At 38.2% G+C, this 20887-nt stretch overlaps 1 protein-coding gene across 4 annotated transcripts in view; it reads left to right on the top strand.

Annotated features, from left to right (window-relative positions):
• The window catches only part of LOC103002367 (cAMP-specific 3',5'-cyclic phosphodiesterase 4D), a 723774-nt gene that overhangs the window by 145709 nt on the left and 557178 nt on the right, over positions 1–20887 (top strand). Inside the window, exon 1 of one of the 4 annotated variants that reach the window (XM_057541514.1) lies at positions 16462–17745. The exons of the other annotated variants lie outside the window; for them this stretch is intronic. Coding sequence (XP_057397497.1) covers positions 17699–17745 — 47 coding nt within the window. The 5' untranslated portion in view covers positions 16462–17698. Of the gene's footprint in view, positions 1–16461; positions 17746–20887 lie in introns of those variants that run through there. 4 annotated transcript variants of the gene reach the window in all.

The following is a 20887-nucleotide window of genomic DNA, read 5'->3' as shown; positions in this document are numbered from 1 at the left end:
TCTAATACAGTACTTTTTGTCATTTCTCTGAAATGTACAGAAATGTTTGGTCATTGGATTGATTTTTAATGATCTAAATGATCAGATGTCTCAACTCTGCACTGCAGCAGCCTGATAATAAATAGGAAAGGGGAGGGGCTTGGGCACTGGGTGCTCACTCAGTGCCACATAAATAATCCCCCAAATGCCAGCCAAAGAGACAATGTAAAATATGTCTTTGCCAAATCATATATTAGCATTTTTAAACAAAGACACCTAGCTCTTTTAATTTTGCACATGGAGGAACTAAAACAAGATGTTTTGGATGAGGGTTTAGAAAGTCATTGATGGGCTTAGCAATCAGACTGCAGCCTAATTCTATGCATATCTGTTGAGATAAGCAGGACGTCAGCAAAGTGCTTCCCAACATCCCCAAATAGCATCCTGGCATCTCAAAGGTAGGGGGAAGCTTTGGCTATCTTTTATCTGAAAGGCAATAGAACTCTCAAACATATACGAAATCAGTAAACTGCAAAACAAGGCACTTGTTTTTTCTCTCTGTAAGAAATAAATTAAACAAAAATAAAGATAAGTATGGAGAAAAGAAACAATGAAATATTATGAACTCCCCATAAGGCTTATTAACTAGCTGTGAAAGCTTGGGTGACTTGCTTAACTATTCTGGGCTTCGGTTTCCTCACTGCAGAATGGACAGACTAGTAGTACTTTTCTGGATGATTAAATGGAGAACAGCAAGTCAAGTGTTTAGCATTGTGTCTGGTACTTACTAGTTACACAGCTCATGATCGTTTTTTTTTTTTTTTTTTTTTAAAGGATTTTCTTATTTATTTATTTATTTATTTATTTTTGGCTGTGCTGGGTCTTCGGTTCGTGCGAGGGCTTTCTCCAGTTGCGGCAAGCGGGGGCCACTCTTCATCGCGGTGCGGGGACCGCTCTTCATCGCGGTGCGCGGGCCTTTCTCTATCGCGGCCCCTCCCGTCGCGGGGCACAGGCTCCAGACGCGCAGGCTCAGTAGGTGTGGCTCACGGGCCCAGCTGCTCCGTGGCATGTGGGATCTTCCCAGACCAGGGCTCGAACCCGTGTCCCCTGCATTAGCAGGCAGACTCTCAACCACTGCGCCACCAGGGAAGCCCCCTCATGATCGTTTTTACTATATCTACTCTCTCTCTAATTACCCCTCCCTACGGTCCTGTCCGGCCAGGTCTACAACCACAGGATGCGGCTGCTCTCACAGTACGGCGGGCAAAGTGGTTTTGGAGTCCAGTCGCAGCTCAGACACTTACTTTCTGGGTCCATGAGCAATAACCTAACCCCTTCTAGGCTCTTTAGCTTCCTCACCTATAAAGTGGGCGGTGTTAATACTAGCTTTATAGGGTTATTACAAACATTAAAAGAAATAACTTGTGTAAAACTCAGTGCACAAAACCTTTCCCCATCAAAGGGACTCAAAAATGTTAGCTTTAGTTCATCCTTCTCCCCTCATTTCCAAAAGTTCTAAATGGTGTGTGGAAGGAAGCTAATTCGTTTCTTGTTCTAATGCTTCAATTAATATGATGTTCTTTTGAGAAGCTCAGCTCAATTTACATAGCCGGAGCTGTACAGATACATCCTTTACACCAGGCTGATTTGGGGCTCACACTGATGAAAGGAGTTTTATATATGTTTTCTGTCAAAAGAGTATAGTTCTCCTTGAGAAAGAAGGCAGTGTTTCATTTTAAAGGCTGGATCTTAGTTATCAGTACAATAAAGTCACCAAGTTGGGCTGCCTACCAGTCTAATGAGTTTCTGTTGGATTAGTTCCATTTGGTCTGTTTCATGGCCTGGGTCAGACAGCTCACCAATGGATGCACTTAACGATGCCACTTTGGTCCAGATGGTGTGACTGAAGAGGCTCAATTTCACTGCTGGTAAAAGTGACCCAGAGGCACTCTTTGCTGATGATATTAGGGGCATGGTCTTTGTATTTGAAAGACACCATCTCCCTCTCCCCATCCCATATTGCAAGAAAATTAGATTCTAATAGAGAGAACAGGGCCCAAGAGTTGTAGTAACAGGAGTTTATACCCTCATTTGAGAAATTTTGTATTCCTGGGGTAAATGAGATCAATTTTGGCTTATAATAAGAGTTCATTATGTTTTTCAGATGTTGGAGAAAGTGTGGCAACAAAGCAAAAAAAAACTTTGCAGTTACCATGGCGGGTGGGAGTGGAGATATAAAGCAAGAAAGACATAAAACAGAATTGAGTTTGATGGGTTGTTTTAATTTTCTGTAAATATGTTAGGTCTTTAGAAATAAATTTATAATCAAAATTATAAACATATTTTACAAAGGATTGGAAAGCTGAATATCAATTGTATTGTAAAATGTTTCAAAATTTTTAAATGGATAGAAAAAATCTGTTTGGACTTAGGATCCCTAATTATTAAATATTTATTTTTAGCTCTGAAAACAGCAAATCACCTACATATTTTATAAATCTATATCATTGTCTTTATACATACTAAAAATGTCTCGATCATTTGTTAGTATTTTGTCTTTGTTAATATACTTTTTTAAGCGTCTTCAACCCTATTAAATGTTTGGAGGCTTGGAAGTTACTAGGGAGGAGAGAGAAAGGTACAGCTTCTCCAAGAACTCAGCATCTGGTCAGAGAGATAGAAACAGGATTCTTTTATTACTGTCAACAGTTCCCAAATGAATATCCTTGTGTGTGTGTGTGTGTGTGTATTTGCACTAAAGGAATCATTTCTGTAGGATAGACTCCTGCAAATCAAAGTTATGTGATTTTACATTTTAAAAAGTCTACTCATTTGTACTCCAAGAAGGTCTTTCCAATCCGTGTTTCCACCAAATGTTTTAGGTGTACCTGTTTCCCACCCCCTCACCATCATTGGATATTTTTAGTCTTTCATTTTTACCAATGTGATAGGCAAAATTTCTCATTGTAGTTTGAATTTATTCCTTTGGTTATCAGTGAGATAGAACATCTTTTTAAATGGCTATTGGCTATTTGCAGTTCTCCTTATGTGATGTTCATTTGCATCCATTTCCCATTTGTCTTTTGGGTTGTTGGTCTAATTCTAATTAATTTATAGGCTCTCCTTAAAGCAAATGATACAAAAATCGTACCATGGCTATGTTTATAGCCTACTCTGCTAACTCACTTTGCATTAGTCATCGCTGGAGAAGTCTACACTATTTAGCTTTTTCATATTTCTACAGTGTTGTTTTTCTTCTTCCCAAATGTAGCATTCCCACCATTGAAGTCAGCAGGTTAGATGGCAAACATTTGAGGAGGTCAAGGGCAACAAATATGTATTGATTCTTGTATGTGTTCAGTGGTTAACCTATACCTTCCCATGTACAGTCATTGTACTATAGTAATCCCAAACAAACCTAAGAAATAGGTATCATTGTTGTTTTCCAGAGGAAAAAGATTAAGATTCAGAGAAGGTTGAGAAATGAGCCCAAGGTGAATGAAGTGATAAGAGACCTCAGGTCTGTCTAATAATACCAAACACCTGGGCTCCATCCACCAAACCACACCTTCTTCAGAAACACTCCTATTAACCTCGCAGGGCAAATTAGCTCGTTTGTACTCAGGGCTCCGAGAAGATGTCATACAGAAAAAGACAAAATTAGGACTTAGGTTTATCAATCTCAAGCTTTGGTTGGGGACTAGAGGCGGGAGGGCGAGGCTAATGATAAGAGGGATAAAGTCATCCTAGGATTAACTTGGGTAAAGGAAGAAAAAACGGAAAAGGCAATCTCAGCAGTACTGAGGATAGGGTGCCCGTATTAGTGAGCTGGAGCTTGCAAACAAAGAGGAAAAAGGGAGAGACCATCCAAGTAGAAATGTGCGTCCACTTCAGTGTTCATGAACCATCAAAGAAACAGCGTCAACAGAACAACGACAGCAGCATGGACTGGAGAACAGTTAAGACTAATGGTGCCTCATTATGGGATGCCATTCAGACTGGAGGTTAAAACAAAAAAAAGCAGAACTTCATACTGCTGAAAGTTCTCCCAATAGGAAGCGTGTCCAAATACCAGAGACTTAGTTTCATGGGAAGAGGATTAGTTATACCTTGGCCTGCTTATCCAAAAGCAAAGATGTGGGTAGCCAGTTTACTAGAAGTGTCTTCTTGGAGTATAAGGGACAATTATGATAGCTTAGGCCACCGGCTTTCAGTAAATTCCATCTTGTACTTTACAAAAGTTAGCTCATTATTCTGCTGTTCTTATGAATGTGTTAGTCTGCAAACATATCGTTGTCCCAAATTAGTCACCTAGTGTTTCTCTGAAAGTGATTTAAAATAAGCACACCCACGTCATAATATGGAATAGTAAAATAGGTCCTGGCTTGATCCTTTAAATGGAATTCAGCAGAAAGTATGATTCGCTTTCCAAGGGGTTTTTTGCACACACATCAGCTTCTGATTTCCTAACATTAGATGTGATCCTTGCCCTGAGTATTGACAATATCATGTAATATAAGAAACCTCTTTAGTTTCCCCCGTGAACTCCAAGAGAGATCCAAGCCTACTGATAAATGATGGATTTGCAAATTGAACATAGCTTTTGTTTGTTTGTATTTACATCGGTTGTCACAGGTGTCATCCGTTGTCACAACTGTTGTTTCAGTTCAATAATAGCAATGGCAATTTTGAGAATTAAACCTCTGATTTTAAATGTGTTTTTTTTGGCAGATGAGCTTACTCACCAGCTATTTAGAAAGAAAAAAAAAAAAATGTGAGAAACCATAAGCTTCCCTCTTCTAACTTGGTTACCTGTTGAGAAGTGCCCTGGATTATAATCAGTGTTTCATGTTGAACCCTCTCAGGGAGGATGCCTTTGGTGCAAGTGTGGAGCTGCTAACTCAATAGCTTAACAGAAACAAATAGGGAAGACGTGTTGTCTTATAACATGAAACTCCAAGGTAGAGCATTCCAGGGATGGGTTTTTTTTTTGTTTTTGTTTTATTTATTTGTATTATTTATTTGTTTATTTAGTTATTTTTCAGGGATGGTAATTAAGAGGCTCAGGCACATCACCCAGGCCCTGCTTGCCTTCTTAGCATGTTGTCTTTCTGCTCAGACTGACTCTCCTAATTATCACAAGATCATGGCCCCAGCCAGGCACAAGGTCCAAAGGTAGAAAATGAACCCTTTCTTCTTTGTGCTTCTCTTTTTAAGAAACGCTTCTCCCGGAAGTCATCTCAGCTGACTTCCTTTTATATCTCTTTGGCGAAGTTTGGTCTTAGGACATAAAGGAATTACTGGCCAGAAAATGGGATTAGACTGTTCAGGATTTACCCCTGAGCTGGGCAGGGAGTCACTTTCTCTGAGTACTTAGCTGCCTCAAAAAGTAAATTCCCGCAAAAATAACTGGGTTTCTGCCAGCAAGGAAGAGGGAGGGTGGACGCTGAGTGGTTTACCAGCAATGGTAAAGGAACCATGGTGTTAATCACATGGTAATAAATGTTAAAACCGAAGTTTCAACAAAGGCACTGAGGTACAATAGCCACATTCCAAAGTGTGGTGCCCGTCCTAGATTCCAAGTTTCAAAATAGGTGGCCAAGAGTCAGTTTCATGACATTTGGGCCACTTACACCAGGGCCCTTAACTCAGATCAAGGCAATAACAGAGTTCAGAGAGGGGAAAGGAAGTGCAACTTATGAAAAGCTATTATTCATTTTTTATAGAAAGAGTTAACTGGGTGGTGCTATGAGCCCTACCCTCTCTTCCCTCAAAGGGGGCTGCAGTCATCTCATTGACATCAAGCCCAGAAAAAGAGGATTCGATGGTGGGAATTTTTCCCATGGACCGGGTGTACACCGCATGTGAGAGAGAGCTGGCCCTGAGCCAAAAGTCACTTGGACTTCAACAGCAAGGGTTTGGGTTTATAAGGATTGGATCCCTAGAAAACCGTGGGCTTGGTGAGGGGCTGAGGAACCAGCAGCACTCTGAACACAAGCTCTTCCTGGGTCCTAGGAGTTGTCGCCAGAGGGACCAGCGGGGATGCGGCTGATGAACCCACAAAAGTGCCCACGAGACAAAGAGGCAGCTTTCAACATCTGCCAGGTCCCCAGTGCAAGATGCCATCTTAGGACAGTGCCCGTTCAAAAAAAAACTCTTCTCCTTCCTTTCATCACCTCTCTGCATGCTCTCCGACCCCAGAGGAGTGAGTACCAACAGCTGTGAAGTCAGGCTAGCAAGGCGGGGGGAGATAAACCTTACCGCTGCCTCACCCACTCACCCTGTTGCAAGCAGCTAGTCTGCAGTGGGTCCAGCTGGGAGCTCGAAGATGTGAGTTAAATCAAGTTTGGAGTTTCAGAGTACAGTTTGGAAGGGACATTCTATTTTTATTTTTATTTTTATTTATCAATTTTTAAATATTTATTTATTTATTTGGCTCTGTCGGGTCTTAGTTGCGGCGCACGGGATCTTCATTGCGGCTCACAGGCTCTTTGTTGTGGCATGTGGGCTTCTCTCTAGTTGTGGAGTGCAAGCTCCAGAGTGCGCAGGCTCAGTAGTTGCGGCACACGGGCTTAGTTGCCCTGCAGCGTGTGGGATCTTAGTTCCCCGATCAGGGATCGAACCTGCGTCCCCTGCATTGGAAGGTGGATTGTTAACCACTGGACCACTAGGGAAGTCCCTGGAAGGGACATTCTAATATCTGAATAGAATCTGAGTTGATGGTTTAAAGAGAATATAAAGTTCTCTGTTGCCTAAGATTGCCCAGAAAAGTGACGAGACTTTCTCCATAAATTAAACTTAAAGGGGTAGTGAGAAACCAAAATAAAATGTGTTTTTAATACATATCACATGTCCTTATTTTCAATGACTTTGTTATAATATTAATACTCTTTAAAAACATTTTTTTAATATCCTGACAATATCACATCACATTTATATCTCTAGGTGCATGTTTCTCCTTTCAATCGTCCTCTAATATTTGAAAGGAAAATTATTTACACTGTCCAGCAAATATTCTGATTTTTAAAACATCTATGTGCCAGTGGAAGAATCTCAAAGAAGATCTGTGTTAAAGGTGTAAGAAGCAGTAAGTCATTGTGAAAAACAAGGGAAATGGGAAAGTTAGTATTAATGGTAGTGCCCTTCTGTCTCGCTCCACTGCCTTTCACTTGCCCTTGTCTTTATTCTCCTCTTCTTCCTTTCAGACTCCTTAGGACTGGGAGTTTAGGATTGTCACTTGCTCACAAAAGGTACAGCCCATGAGGAGAAGTCACCAGGGATTCTGGGTTGCAACAATGGCTTGATCCTTCTCCTTCAGGAACAAAAATATTCCAACCCTTGATACACTATGGTAGCCTCATCCAAATGGCCTGTGCCTCTAATCAGTGGGTATTTGTTGGGCAGAGGGAGAAAGGTGAGGAGTTTATTCATTAACTTTGTTCCTGCTTCCTGTGCAACTTCGATTCTTTTAAAAATAAAGCAGGCATTTGAAAAATCATGGAAGCTTGCTGAGAATCCTGGTGACAAAGGGTCAGATTCTCATCTACCTGTTCCATCAGCAATCTGAAGGGGAAGGGTCAGTGAGAAGAGTGGAGAAATCCTCAAAGTAAACTTACTGTTTGATCAGCTTTGCTACTTTATTTTGTGGAAAAATTTAAAGTTCTTTTGTGTCTTTATCCATTTTACAAACTTCAGAACTAAAAACGGCAGATGAAGTCATGTTACATTTCACATTGACTCCTTCCCTGCTCATATGACGTGCTTCCCATAGAGAAAAGTATAAGCTACATGGCTAGGCAATTAGATCACATATTAGTATTTTTCTTTTTCATTCAGTTTTGGACATGGTGTTTATGTTTGCCTGTTTGTATCTGTTAGGTGAGCTGTGTGGTCTGCAGTGATGTTTTTAGGGGTGGAGTATGCCAATTAGAGAGAGAGGCAGGCTAGTTGATAGTTTCAAGTGCCCAGCATTATAGATTCTCCTCCAAGTCAGAACATTAAGAAACGCAGCAGAGCAGAAGGTATTGAATGCTAGGTGGCGGAGGAGTTATCTGTCTACAATAGGCAACTAGGATTTAGTAATTAGCCTTGAATTTATTTTGCACTCAAATGAAAAGAATGTTTTAATTAATTATATCAAAATGACTTTAAAACAATTATTCTAAAATATTGACTTCTGGTTTCAATGTTTTAATATTTTAAAACTGTTAAATGATTATTTTAAAATAATCATATGAATGCCCTTTTTTCTCCCTAAAAAGGAATTATGCCTTTCAAGTACTAAATTCTCTTCCTCCATAAAGCTAATAAAAATCACACTATTTTCCCCCTTCCTTAATCTCTCTCTCTCTTTCTGTCTTTTGCCTCCTTATCTGAAACAAATGAACATTCAGTGAATAAAATGATGAAATGGGTTTGAGAAAAATAAGAAGCTAATATTTTGACTGGAACTGTAATAGATGTCAGTCAGAGAAAAAGGATGCTCTCTCCAGAATCCCTGCATGTGGATGTAGATGTAGATACATTAATTGTTAATTCCTTTGTGTGTATGTATGTGTGTGTGTGTGTGTGTGTATGTGTGTTTTAATTTAAGCCCCTTGATCGAGTAACCATCAATTCAATGTCAAGCTAATTCACTTGGCTAATTCACTATTACAATATAGCCTTAATTTTAAATTGCTTTATTTTGGGGGAGAGGGAAAGGATTTATGAATAGCAACATAAAATTTCTTATATGGTGACTCGTCTAGTCAAGATTTTGATTGCAAGAAAAAGAAACTGACTTAGACTAGCTTCTGTGAAAAAGGAGGGAATATAGTTACTGGAAAGATACAGAAAATCACGGAAACAAAATGGAACTGGGTCTTGTTGGATTTGTAAAACTCAAGAATTGAGGCAACTCCTCTTTCTGTGGCTATATAATCCATTTCTGTTTGTCTCTGTGTTTCAGCTCTTTGCCTGCTTCTATCTGTAATTGCTACAGTTTCCTTAGTCATTAGTTTGCACTTGACCCAAAATGCCTTCAGCCCCTAAGTCCACATAACATTTTGGTTCAAGCTCATCTGGAACTGATTAGATTCCCTATTTTCTTATGACCATTCACATTCTAAATATACGATATTAATGTTTTCTATCCAGTGAATGAATCAGGTGCTAGTGGGTCAAGTTTTCATACCTATTGCAGTCAGGTTTTATAAGGGTACTAAGGATGTAGGGAAGGAAAGCTCTTTAGAAAGAGCTGTAGGCAGACAAAAATAATCATGTTTGGTATAGTGATTGATTCATTTATGATAATTATTCACTCAACTAATATTTCACTGAGCACTTATTATGCACCAGATGCTATTCTAGGCACTGGGGATACCACAGGGACAAAACCAACCAAAAAAATCCCAGTGCCCTGATGGAATTTCTCTTCTTATGATGATCAATAGCCCTCTATTTCAAAGATAACTGAAAAAAAAAATGGAGTAGCAATGTCCTCATACAGTAAATATGTGTTGAAATAACAATACATATGTATTGTGTCTTTATATGTATATATAATATCTACATTATAAATATATACATATAATTTTTAAATATCATAGTCATAATTGCTTTTACTTAGTTAACTGTCAATGGTGTGTGAGTGGGAGCATGTGTGTGTATTGGAAGCGGTAATTGAGGTCTTTGAATTTTAAATGACATGTGATTTGCAGATTTTGATACAGCTTCTTTTAACTTCCTATGAAAATATACTCTCCCAAAATTACAATTAAAAAAGCCCTTAAACCCAGGACCAAGAGTGATTCATTGCCAGAATATTAAAGAACCAATAAATTAGATTGAAAATATAAATGGTAGACCATCCGTCCTATTCCATTCTAAAAGTAGGTAAAAATAATTTCTTGGATTTACCTGGACCAGAAAACATATATACTGTATATTGGGTTGGCCAAAAAGGTTTGTTCATGTTTTTCCGTAAGTTGTTACGGAAAAACCCAAATGAACGTTTTTGGCCAACCCAATACTACTACTATAGTAGGTACGTAACTACCTTAAGTTTTTTAAAAGAAACATACCAGCAGATACAACGTAGGATCAGAATTAAGGAGTTAGGAAATCTTCAAGTTTGCAGATACTTACATATTTGAGCTGGAGTAAAATAAACACATCCTGTTATCAAGATGTGCAATCAGATATTTCATTTTGCAAGTAGATATAGCTTTAATGTCGATGGTTCCAACTCTGAATGAGTACTGCTTCTGGCCCCAGTTACAGTGTTTGTATGGACGTGGAAAAAGAATAAATCAGTTATTCGTTTCTCTTTTTAAGACTTGATATTGATTTAGCTAATGATGTTAGTGCAATGTTTGAATTCTTGAATATATATTTTGAATTTAACTGTTCGGCTTTGAGGTTTGACGTTAGATATTTCAAGTCTACCAGAGATTCTATCTGACAAATATTAGAAACTTGGATTTGATATTCCAATATATTGATATTAACTATAAATGACTATTCTTCCTTAATAAATACTAGGTATATTTTTCTCTTTATTGGTGTCTCAATTATGCAAATAATACATGGAAATATTCTCATTAAGAAGATTAATCAATTCAGAAATATGTAAAGTAAAAGGTGAAAATCCTTTTTTTAATGAGGCCTACTTTTACTTCCTTATCTCAGAGGTAATTAGTTTGTCAATTGTTTGGTGTATATCCATCTAGATCTTTTCCTCTACATTGGCATAAATATATATTTATATTCACATGCATATTTAAATTCATATTAAGTAATTCATATTAAAAATATTAGGCTGCAAACATGAGGGTTTTTTTTTTTTTTTTCACCTACCAATATTTCAGATATTTTTTCCAAGTCATTCTTAGAAATCTATACTATCCCAGAAACATGGGTATATATTGAAGCTGGGCCTTATCTTATTACATGAGAAATATTTTTACTCCTTTGAATTTCTGAAGCAAATATGATACAAAGCTTTTAGAAAAGTTTAAGGTAGAAATGAAATATAATTTCATTTCAGAAGGGACTTCCAATACTATCTCATTGGTTTTTGTTTCCATTTTTTTTTCCATTTTAATTTAAGTAAATTGCAGACCATGTGAAGAATCTATATTTTATTACATTTTCTAATGATTGAATTAAAAGTATATGTGAGTAACACTTAAGGAGCTCTCTTCATGTTACAAAGTGTTTTCTATAATTGACCCCAGAAATTTAAAAATTATAATGACCTATAAGTTTGCTATTATTTCTGTTACAATAAGGAAACTGAGCCTCACAGAGTTTTAGTGAGTTGTTCAAAATTACACAAAAAGTGAAAGGCAGAACCTGAAGTTAAGGGCACACATCTTGAGACTCTAAGAAAGAATACAAATTCGACTTTTTCTTCTTCAAACTTGCTGTAGATTTTTTTCCACATTTGATTTTTGAGTAATCAATAGTAAGTGCTTTCTTTGTATCCTAGCATTAGTTATTCCAATACTTCTACTTTCAAAGATATTAAAAATGGACTTTAGCAAGCTTTCTAAATATCCCAATTATGAAACGTATTGTGTTTGATGGTATGAGAATTTTGTCCTGTAAATGTGTTTATTTATCATTTAAGATGAGAAGATTTGTTTAGGCTATATGATCTAAAATGACTTGTTATATTAGTTAAATCATGAAAATTTCCATCAAAGCATCTGTTGGTTTTAGGTGATCAAAATGGGTGTTTAATGAATTTCTTTTTCACTTTTCTGTTGGTGGTTGTATTCTTGGTCATAAGAACATGTAGAAATTGAATGAACTAGCAACTTGCTGAAACATGACCCAGTTCCCTGATTCTTAGCGGTTGAAACCATGGCTTCATAAAGAGCTCCTCTTATTTCAGTTATAAAGGTGCTGAACAGTGTGCCTTCAGGCTTTGCTAGAATTTGCCAGAAGTGGGAAGTCATCACTATCAACATGGTCATTAGTTAACGTTTGTTTACTGAGTGCCAGCAACGTTTTTGGTGTTATAAATACACAGAGAAAGACACTGTTGGGATTGGGATTGGTTTTCTGCAGCGGTGCGAGAGAGGATTTGGTCTGGAATGTTCTTTTCCTACTCGGAGGTAGGGGTGGGGAATGTGCAGTCATCTTGGGTCTCATTCTGTGTACCGGGATGCTACTCTCACCTGTTTATTAATTGATGATATATATAATACATAGAACAAAAATATGTATATTTACACACACATGCACATGCATAAGCAAAAAGTACACATAAATTTCATTTTTATTAGACAATTTAAAAAATATTTTGCTTTTTTGGCTTTTGGTGAAAAAGTCATATCCCCCAAGATATCCAAGTGACTGTATCTTCTATTTATCTTCTATTTATAACATACTCATACTGCTAATATAGAGAACATGATAAAAAATTATGCAGAGGTATTTGTATATAAAAATATTTTTATGCAAAAGTTAACCAGCCTCTTTAAAGAATGGGAAGCTTCTCTAAAATACCTGAAATGACAATTAGGATTCCTAGAAGATTAATCACAGAATACTTTTTAGACCCTTGTCCGTATCTAAACCTACAGGAGTTTTAATTTTATTTCACCCAAGTTATTTAAGAGGCAATCATTGGTAGTAGCTATTGTTTATAGCAAAATGTGATGGTGACCGAAAGATACACCTTAACACTTGAAATTAAAATTTCATTCTGAAAGTGAAACTCGGGAAAATCAATGAGTTAAGTCATTACATCAGATAAGTGACTGTCAGATAAGTGACTAAAGAGTTTTAGGAAACACACAAGGTTTGGACTAGGGTGTGTCTTTATTATGCTATTCTTACGTTAGCATAAAGATATAACTTAATCATTTGTATTAAACTCATTGTGAAATTGAAGGAGTTTGAAGAGAATGGAGTCCTGAAACTGACAATACAGGGATAAGACTTTGCCTAAAAAGTGTTAATTTTGTATTCCTACTCTTATGTTTTTGTAAACATTTTTTAAAGAACTCCCCTTTTCAAACCAAACCTAGGTATAAAACAGGTAAAAGCAGAGGGGCTCTGGTTGAAACAGTACGAGGTAGTTGGCCTTCCCTTTGCCCTGAGTGGGCTTGAGGCAACTTTGCAAAACCACAGGACTCCTAGGAATTTAGTTTGAACACCATCACCCTTGGGAGCAAAACCCCCTAGCTGCGGCAGAAAGAGACTTTAATTATAGGAAAAGGGCATGGGGACACTGGTTAGTTAATTCTTCTCTGACTTTGAGTACAGTAAACAGTCTTTCATGAAAATGTTAGAGTATTCAGCTTGCTCGGAGTTTGTAGTTTACACTTTATCAATAAAATGGCATCCTGTTTTTAAATTTTTTTCTTGTATCAGTCTCCTATGAGGATAGTTAATGTGAGTCCATCCTTGAAAGACCAAATACTCTCGTGCTTATCTTGGGATTAAATTTTTAAAAAGGAGAAGATGACTAGCCTTTGTGTTGTTAGACCTGAGCCTACACCATGGCTGTAGGAAGTTTGTGCCAATCTATGGTGTCCTGCTAATAATGAGAGCTCCTTTACTGATTGAAATGATGGGGCTGAGATCTACCATAAAAGTAATTTTTTATGCTTACTCCTATATTTCTTAGAAGTTCCATGAAAAGATGATTACCTTTTAGTAGAAAAGACAGATTTGTATTACCCTAGTCCATCAACATTATTCATCTTTGAGAACTTTTTTTTTCAAATTGCCAACCTATTAGTTCTGCCCAAGTGTTGTTTCATGAAGACCACACATTTGTGAAATATTAAATAAGTCTTGTGAAGTATCAGTTTGTTAAATAGTGGTCGTAACTCTGAAGACCCTGTTTCTAATATACATGGAATAAAGATGCTGGAAATCAGCTATTTCTATTCTCTAAGCAAACCCATTCTTTTATATATGTTTGTTGCCTTGAGTTTTCAAAATACTCAGTTTAGGATTGCTTATTAATGTGTAGTCTTGGTTCCCTGAACTGTGAAGTAAATTACGTTTTTTTCTTTGTTGTCCCTCAGGCAGCAATTTGGCTTTTCTACTATTTATCATAGCTTCTCAGTTGTGTGTCCTTTCATTCTAATTTGTTATACCTTATTCTAGACAGTTGCATCTATAAAAATAGAAACAAAAAGCCAAGAAAAGTTTACTTTAAAAATATTCAGTTGAACTCTCCTCTTAGTTTACATATATTTTAAGTTTACATTTCCTCTAGTAAGCCGATGACTAAATTATTTACATTTTTAAAATTTTTAAAGTGATTTATTATATCATTGCCCACAAATGGAAGCATAGCTAACAAGTATTGAATGTTGAACTGTGTGGTAATTGAGAGAGATTCAGAGATATTTTTGGTATTATTTCACCCATGGGTATCACTTTGGCATACAAACAGAGTAGAGTAGAATGAAGTAAAAAATAAGGAAATTTCAAATAAATGTTTATTACAAGGGAAAATAAATTTCTATATCATTTAAAAAAATCTTTGTATTTGCTACTTTCCATGGAGACCTACTCTTTTATGTAGTGTGAGAACTAACTATTGGTTTTGAAATAGGTTAATATCCATCATTCTATCATCATCATCATCGAAGAACACTAACCTGTCAAATAATCATCAAATAATCTGAATTTTCTTCCACATCTACTACAAACATGATGTGTGATGATGAGCAAATACTATCATTTTGGAAATTCATCTCCAAAGTTGTCATAATAAATGTCCTACTCTCCTCAGCATGGTTCTGTGAGGCTAAAATAATACCTGTAAAAATAAAATTTTAGAAGCATAACACTAATGCAAGATGGTGTTCTTATGTACAGAGGCACCAAAATATAGTGGTAATGCAGGCAGGCTTTGGAGACAGACTTTCTTGGTTCAAATTGCGACTCTTACTAGATGTTTGACCTTGAGCAAGCTGCTTAATCCTAGAGCACCACAATTTCCTCATCTATAGATCAGGGCTAATAATAATCCGTCCCTGATAGTGTTGTTGTGAGGATTAAATGAGATAATAATGTATAGAACTTTAGTACAGAGGCTGGGACATTGTAAGTGTTCCTTGCTCTTAAATAATAATATTTAAATATTTCATGTAATATCAAATTTTGAATTACTCAGTGATGCTCGGTTCAGGCATTCATAGCTTGTTAAAAACAATTCAGACTGAAGTCTTCTGGTTCAGATCACAAATGACTTTATGGAAGAGATTTATTCCCTTCAGCAAAAATAGGTCGTGAGGACACTGCCTAGGTTACAGGAAATCCCAGGAAATATTCTCAAGTTCCTTTGCAGCTGTGGTACCATCTTTTTGAACCTACAAGTTCAAATTGCTTTTAAATGAATCACTCAGTTCTTCCTCCAGCCAGGGATACGTTCATTAGGATTATCGTTTGATCAAAATGAAAACTCCCCAAATCATGGCAGTTTTCACGAGCAAATTTCTTTATACCTGGTTTTGAATTTGTGGGAAATGCCACGCCCCACTCCCCCCACAGCTCTGTGTAATGTTTTCTGCTATGACAGGGCCTCACTGGGGAAATCCTAGCTGAAGATAATAGCATGATGTATTAAATGTTGCCAGTATTCCATTTAATAATAAGCAATTGCATAACAGGCTTTTTAAATACCTAAGTAAAAAGTGATACATTAATATTGAGTACACTGCTACTGTAAAGTCCATTCTCCTCCTGATTTCCAACAAACACCATTTAACTGCCAACCTACTATTACAAGAGTTTACTATTTTATTCTTGCTCCAAAATGGCATCAACAGCGATGGGGTGCTTTCAGGGGATTGTTGAACAATTTTGCAACAAAGGGGGAAGCTTGAGGAAATGCAAAACAGCCACTGTAGGCATGGCAAGGCTTTATCTCAGCACGCCTCAAATCCACACACCCCTTAATCAAACGAGCAGCTTTATGGCATGCGCAATTGCAACTGAAATATAACCGACTTCCGCAGAACTGGCTTCCAGAGGATTTCCTGTCCAAAAATGACCGTGTGGTCATCTGTAGCTAAATGGTTACAGATCGTCAAGTCAGCAAGGCACCCCCTCCCCAGCATTTGTGTGTTTTAAAAACAAGAGAGTCGAAGTGACCAAACCCTGTCATTTGCAAATTCTCTCTCTGGACTTCTTTGATTTCCTTTCTTTTCATTGGGTAAAAAGGGGAAAAACAAAACCCAGACAGCAAAAACCCTCCCTCCTTAATATCTGTTTGTTCAAGGTGTCATTTCCCTGGGAGGTTATTTACAGGTTTCTCGCTGCTTAGCTTGTCTTGCCTGGTGATCACTGACTGAAAGAAGAAATCTGCTTTTTTGGGGCGAGCTGTGCCTTTAACCCCTTTGGTCGGCTCTTCCTTGGAGGCGAGCGAGGCGCGCTGCAGTGTCTGGGAACCCACCTAGAGGGCCCCCTTGACGCCAGCACATCCCCTGTCGGGCAGCAGCCTCTGCAGCCGAGCGGGCAGCTGCAGAGTTAATGTACAGTACCACGGAGCCTGCAAGTGTCCTGAGCCGTTCAGAGCCGCCGGCAGGCGCAGCCCAGGGCAGACGAGGCGGCTGCGACGATTCCAAAGGTTCTGCTGGAAATTCGGCGCTGGGGGACCCCAGTGGGAGCCTGTTGCCATTGTGTTTTAAAAGCATGCAAGGTCTGTATAGCTCGGGCGTGAGAATCTTTCAGAAGCTGTGAGAGCATCTGAGTAAATGACACCTACTGGGAAATTGAATTGGGGGTAAAAAGAGAGAGAAAAAAAGAGAAGAGAAAGACAGCGGGGGAAGAAATTCTTAGACAACGTCTGACTTGCAGCTGTGAAAATTCATTTTCTTTCCCAGGCAAAATATGAAAAGCCCGCACATGGGTTTGATAACAACAAATCAGAGGGGTTTCTGCAGGGAAAGGATCAATAGCTTAGTCATTTGACTGAAAGAGAGCAAACAGCCTTATTAAGGGGTTAGGCAGCAGAAATGAATTTCCTCCTGACAGCACCTTCTGAAGTCATGATGGGAGCTCATGGGGATCCTGTCCTGCAAAGCAGAAATTGCTCCTTGCCTTCCTACTTTTGCAGTTGAAAACCAGCAATTCTGAGATTGGGGAGAGAAGTTGGCTTTTGGTTATACATGGTTGCTAGCCCCTCTGCCCAGGTCTTTGTCCGACACGTCTCAGAAGGCAGCACTGCGTTAAAGTGACCACACATGAATATGTGCCTAAGAAAGAAGAAAAAGCAGTATTCATTTCTAAAGGACAGCATGGCAAAGCAACCTGAAGTTTCCCATTTCCCTTCTAACACTTCTTTAACAAGGATAACAAGAAACTGTCTTTTGACTCCTTTTTTCCCACATTCCGGAGTCGTTCCTGCAAGGATGCATTAATTTCCACTCTAGGCAGTTGGATTTTACTGGGACAATATTTGCCACCATTTAGGACTAGCGAATGAACTGGTTATTTTAGTGTGTTGACTAACTAGTGGAACCTAAATGGGTGGACCGATACCTGCAGTACTCTGTGATGTTTCTTTCTTCAAACCCTGGAAGGGCTTTTGTTGTTGCTCTTTGTTTTTCGGGGGGGGGGGTGGGATTTTGGGGAATTCAATACTTGTTGCAATAATTGCCCATGATAGCTGCTCAAACAGGAGAGTTGGAATTCATCTTTGAAAATCACTACATGTAACATACGAGACAAGGAAAATATTAATGACAGAAGATCTGCCAACATGATGCACGTGAATAATTTCCCCTTTAGAAGGCATTCCTGGATATGGTGAGTAATCGATATCCCCTTCAGGTTGGTAATACTCAGAATTATAAAATTTCATGACAGGTGCCAGAGGTGGGTTTGTCTTGAAAAAGAATATTGGTCTCAAATGAGGATGAAAAGTAAAACATGTTTAAAACCAAATGCTGCCTGAGAAAGTAATGGTTATGCAAAAACAAATTTCTTGTTGATGTAAAAGCATCCCAAATAGAAAGTCAGGTATGAGGGCATTGACAATTGCTAACTGATTTCATTGAGAGACAAAAACGAACAAAAAAAAACAGCCACAGCAACTTTGAGAATGGCAACTATTTAATAAGTAGAAGAAAAAGGGAGGTTTGGGATTTGACTTTTGCTCTTTTGTCTTCTTTTATTTGAAAATTCCCTGCGAAAGGACACATATGCATTTCTGACATCTCATGCCAGTTTGCTTGGCCTTAGATCTTTGTAAATTTCCAAAAGAAGGTTAAGGGAAAACTTAGAATGTTGACTCAGTTTTAAAATGACATTAAGATGTGTCGGTGCCCCACACTAAAGGAATATTTTAACTATTCTACCAGAATGAACCAATTTCATAGAATTCTAACAGATGAATCATGAGGTGCTCAGACTCTCATAGAACTTGCTTAGTGCATTGATACTTGGTCATGTATTAAGGTTCAGAGTAATGAATTAAGGTCCCTGGGCATGTGACATCATGTACCATTTCTTGTTAGAGTTTATGACTAGACATTTATAGGGACTAGTTGCTGAGGGTAGTATAAGGGCAAAGCTCACTATTTAAAAATTGCTTGTTTCACCACACCTTTAGGGTTGACTGGATTCAATTTCCCATAGCAGAAACTTTGTGAATGCATGATAAAGGCACAGTTTAAGGCTTTGTGGCTATGAACATGATTTAGTTTGGATACTGCAATGTATCTCATTTTGAAAGTATATTTCTCAGGTATATTTTTTGGCTGGCCTTAGGATAAGTGATACACATCAAATACAGGTTTCTGAGGGTTTTCTAGTTGCTTTTATGGCAGTGTCTCAAATGAAAGTGTCCTGATATCTTGAGGCTCCACCAAAATCCCCTACTGATTTATTACAGACATTTTAGCTTGTTAGCTGAAGATCAGTTACAGAGAAGGGTGAGTGACCTCCTCGGTCACTGGGCAGGTACTCATTTTCTATCAATATCAGATAACATCCAGAATCGACACTGTGGCGTATCTTCCTTCTCTGCCGCCCAGAGCCACTGTCCCCAGTGTCTAACGTGCTTGGGAGGGAGTCTGGGTGACATGCCTGCAAACCTCAGTGGCCCACTTCCAAGTGCATCATCAGAGTTCCCGACTCAGGGGGAGCTTTGGTGCCATCGCTTTGCTGGACCTGATGGTGAAGGTCAGGCATCAGCAATGAGGTCTTTGTCATTCTTACTGATACAGTCACATAAATAGTCTTAAACCCTAAGATTAAAAGGTCCTGGAAACAGTCCCTGGCACATAGTAGGTATTTGTCAATTTGTTGTTTTTTTCATCGATTTCTTATGCCTTCCTTCAAGGTTAATTTTGTACCTATTAAGATTTGTTTAGGGAAAAAAATTACCATTCTCATTTCTATAAAGTGTACTTTGCTATAGAGCAACAGTTTTTGTTCTGCCTAAGCCTTGCTGTTTGGGTCTATTTGTTTATGTTGCAATAGGAAGGATGCAAGGTACTCTTTGAATGCCTAACATTATAACCACCTTTTATTTTGTTGTTGTTGTTGCTTTTACCTCACCTCTGCTTTTGACTAGAAAGAAACGAGCTATTCAACTCTATAGTTTTGGAAAGAATGCAAATGTGCTTATTCATGCTCCTCTAGATCTGTAACATATATGTTTGAAAGCTTTACGGAGAAGTTGAGAGCCCTGGTGGTTTTCTTTTGTGCCTGAAGCTAGGTAACCCTTCATACATTTCACTGCATGAGGTGCCAATTTGTTGCTATTGTGGCCAAACAGATCCACGGTGGAATGTGAGTGTTCTGTGTATCTATTCTTGCCTGGGCCCTTTAGAAGGATTCATTAATAAGATGTTAAACTCAAAGGAAGAAGGTGGTGGCTTTTTCCAGTTGACCCAAATAATGTTGTGCTCAACTTCCCCAATTGTTGTTTCTTTCTTGTTTATAACCTCACCTTTCAATACCATGGTAAGAGATTCTAGGTGTTTGTTGACAGAAAACCTTCTTTCCCTTTGTCCTACTGTAAGAGTCCCCCCATTGGATTGGATTCCATGCTCATGAATGATCCTGCTAAGAAAAAAGGATTTGGCAAGTTGTTCTCCTTTGCATCTCCAAAGTCTCTCTTTCCTCATTCTCACATGCAGGTCTTTTTTTTTTTTTTTTTTTTTTTTCCCACAAAGAGGGTAGGTCAGAAGTTGGCAACAGCTCAATGCCAGGGAGTAATAAACATTTTAAAGGAGATGTGTGCTTCGGGTTTCACAAGCTAATCTCTATGAAGGCTCTAAACCCTTTGGATAGGCAGGGTACAGAGGTGCACACTTATTTCTCTTCTGCTTTTTAAAGGAGCAAGAAGGAGGGAAAGTTGAGATGCAGGAGAACCATGAGGAGTCCTCAAAAGTTCATCAGAGGTAATGGTTCCAATAGAAGCCTAGGTGTAGAGTTCCTACTGTATCTCTCATCCTCCAGCCCTGGGGCTAGTGTGTTGATAATTGAGCAATAGTACGACAGATTCATCGTTTAATGGTTCCAAGTTACAGTTAATAAGTGGTCTTTTACTTGTCTTAATAGAACACTACCCTTTGAGAGCTAAAAGAGTCGTAAGAAGAATGTGCTTTCCCTGTTGAAAGCTACGTTAGAAAAATTTGCTGGAGGATTTTATTGCGAAGGCTTCTTTCCATTACACTTTTCAACCTTTTTACTGCCAAACCAAACAAAGATAAGGGTTCACCTCACTAGGTAAATAAGTACCACATAGCCCTTATTTTTTATTCTGGCTACTTGTGAGAATATAGTGGTAGCCTGGCAATTCAGGAATGGGTCTTCTTGCGTGGTTGGAAGAAGGGAAATGCAAGCCAGCTTTCTAGGAATTTAAATTTCATCTCGTAGCTATTAAGAGGACTCTTTAGAAGCATCATGACATGGAATCATTATGCAGGGATCTAATAAG

This window comes from Balaenoptera acutorostrata, chromosome 2, assembly GCF_949987535.1.
Source record: "Balaenoptera acutorostrata chromosome 2, mBalAcu1.1, whole genome shotgun sequence".
Lineage (NCBI taxonomy): Eukaryota > Metazoa > Chordata > Mammalia > Artiodactyla > Balaenopteridae > Balaenoptera > Balaenoptera acutorostrata.
Note: the sequence above shows the minus strand (reverse complement) of the source record. Positions and strands in the feature narration are given on the sequence as shown.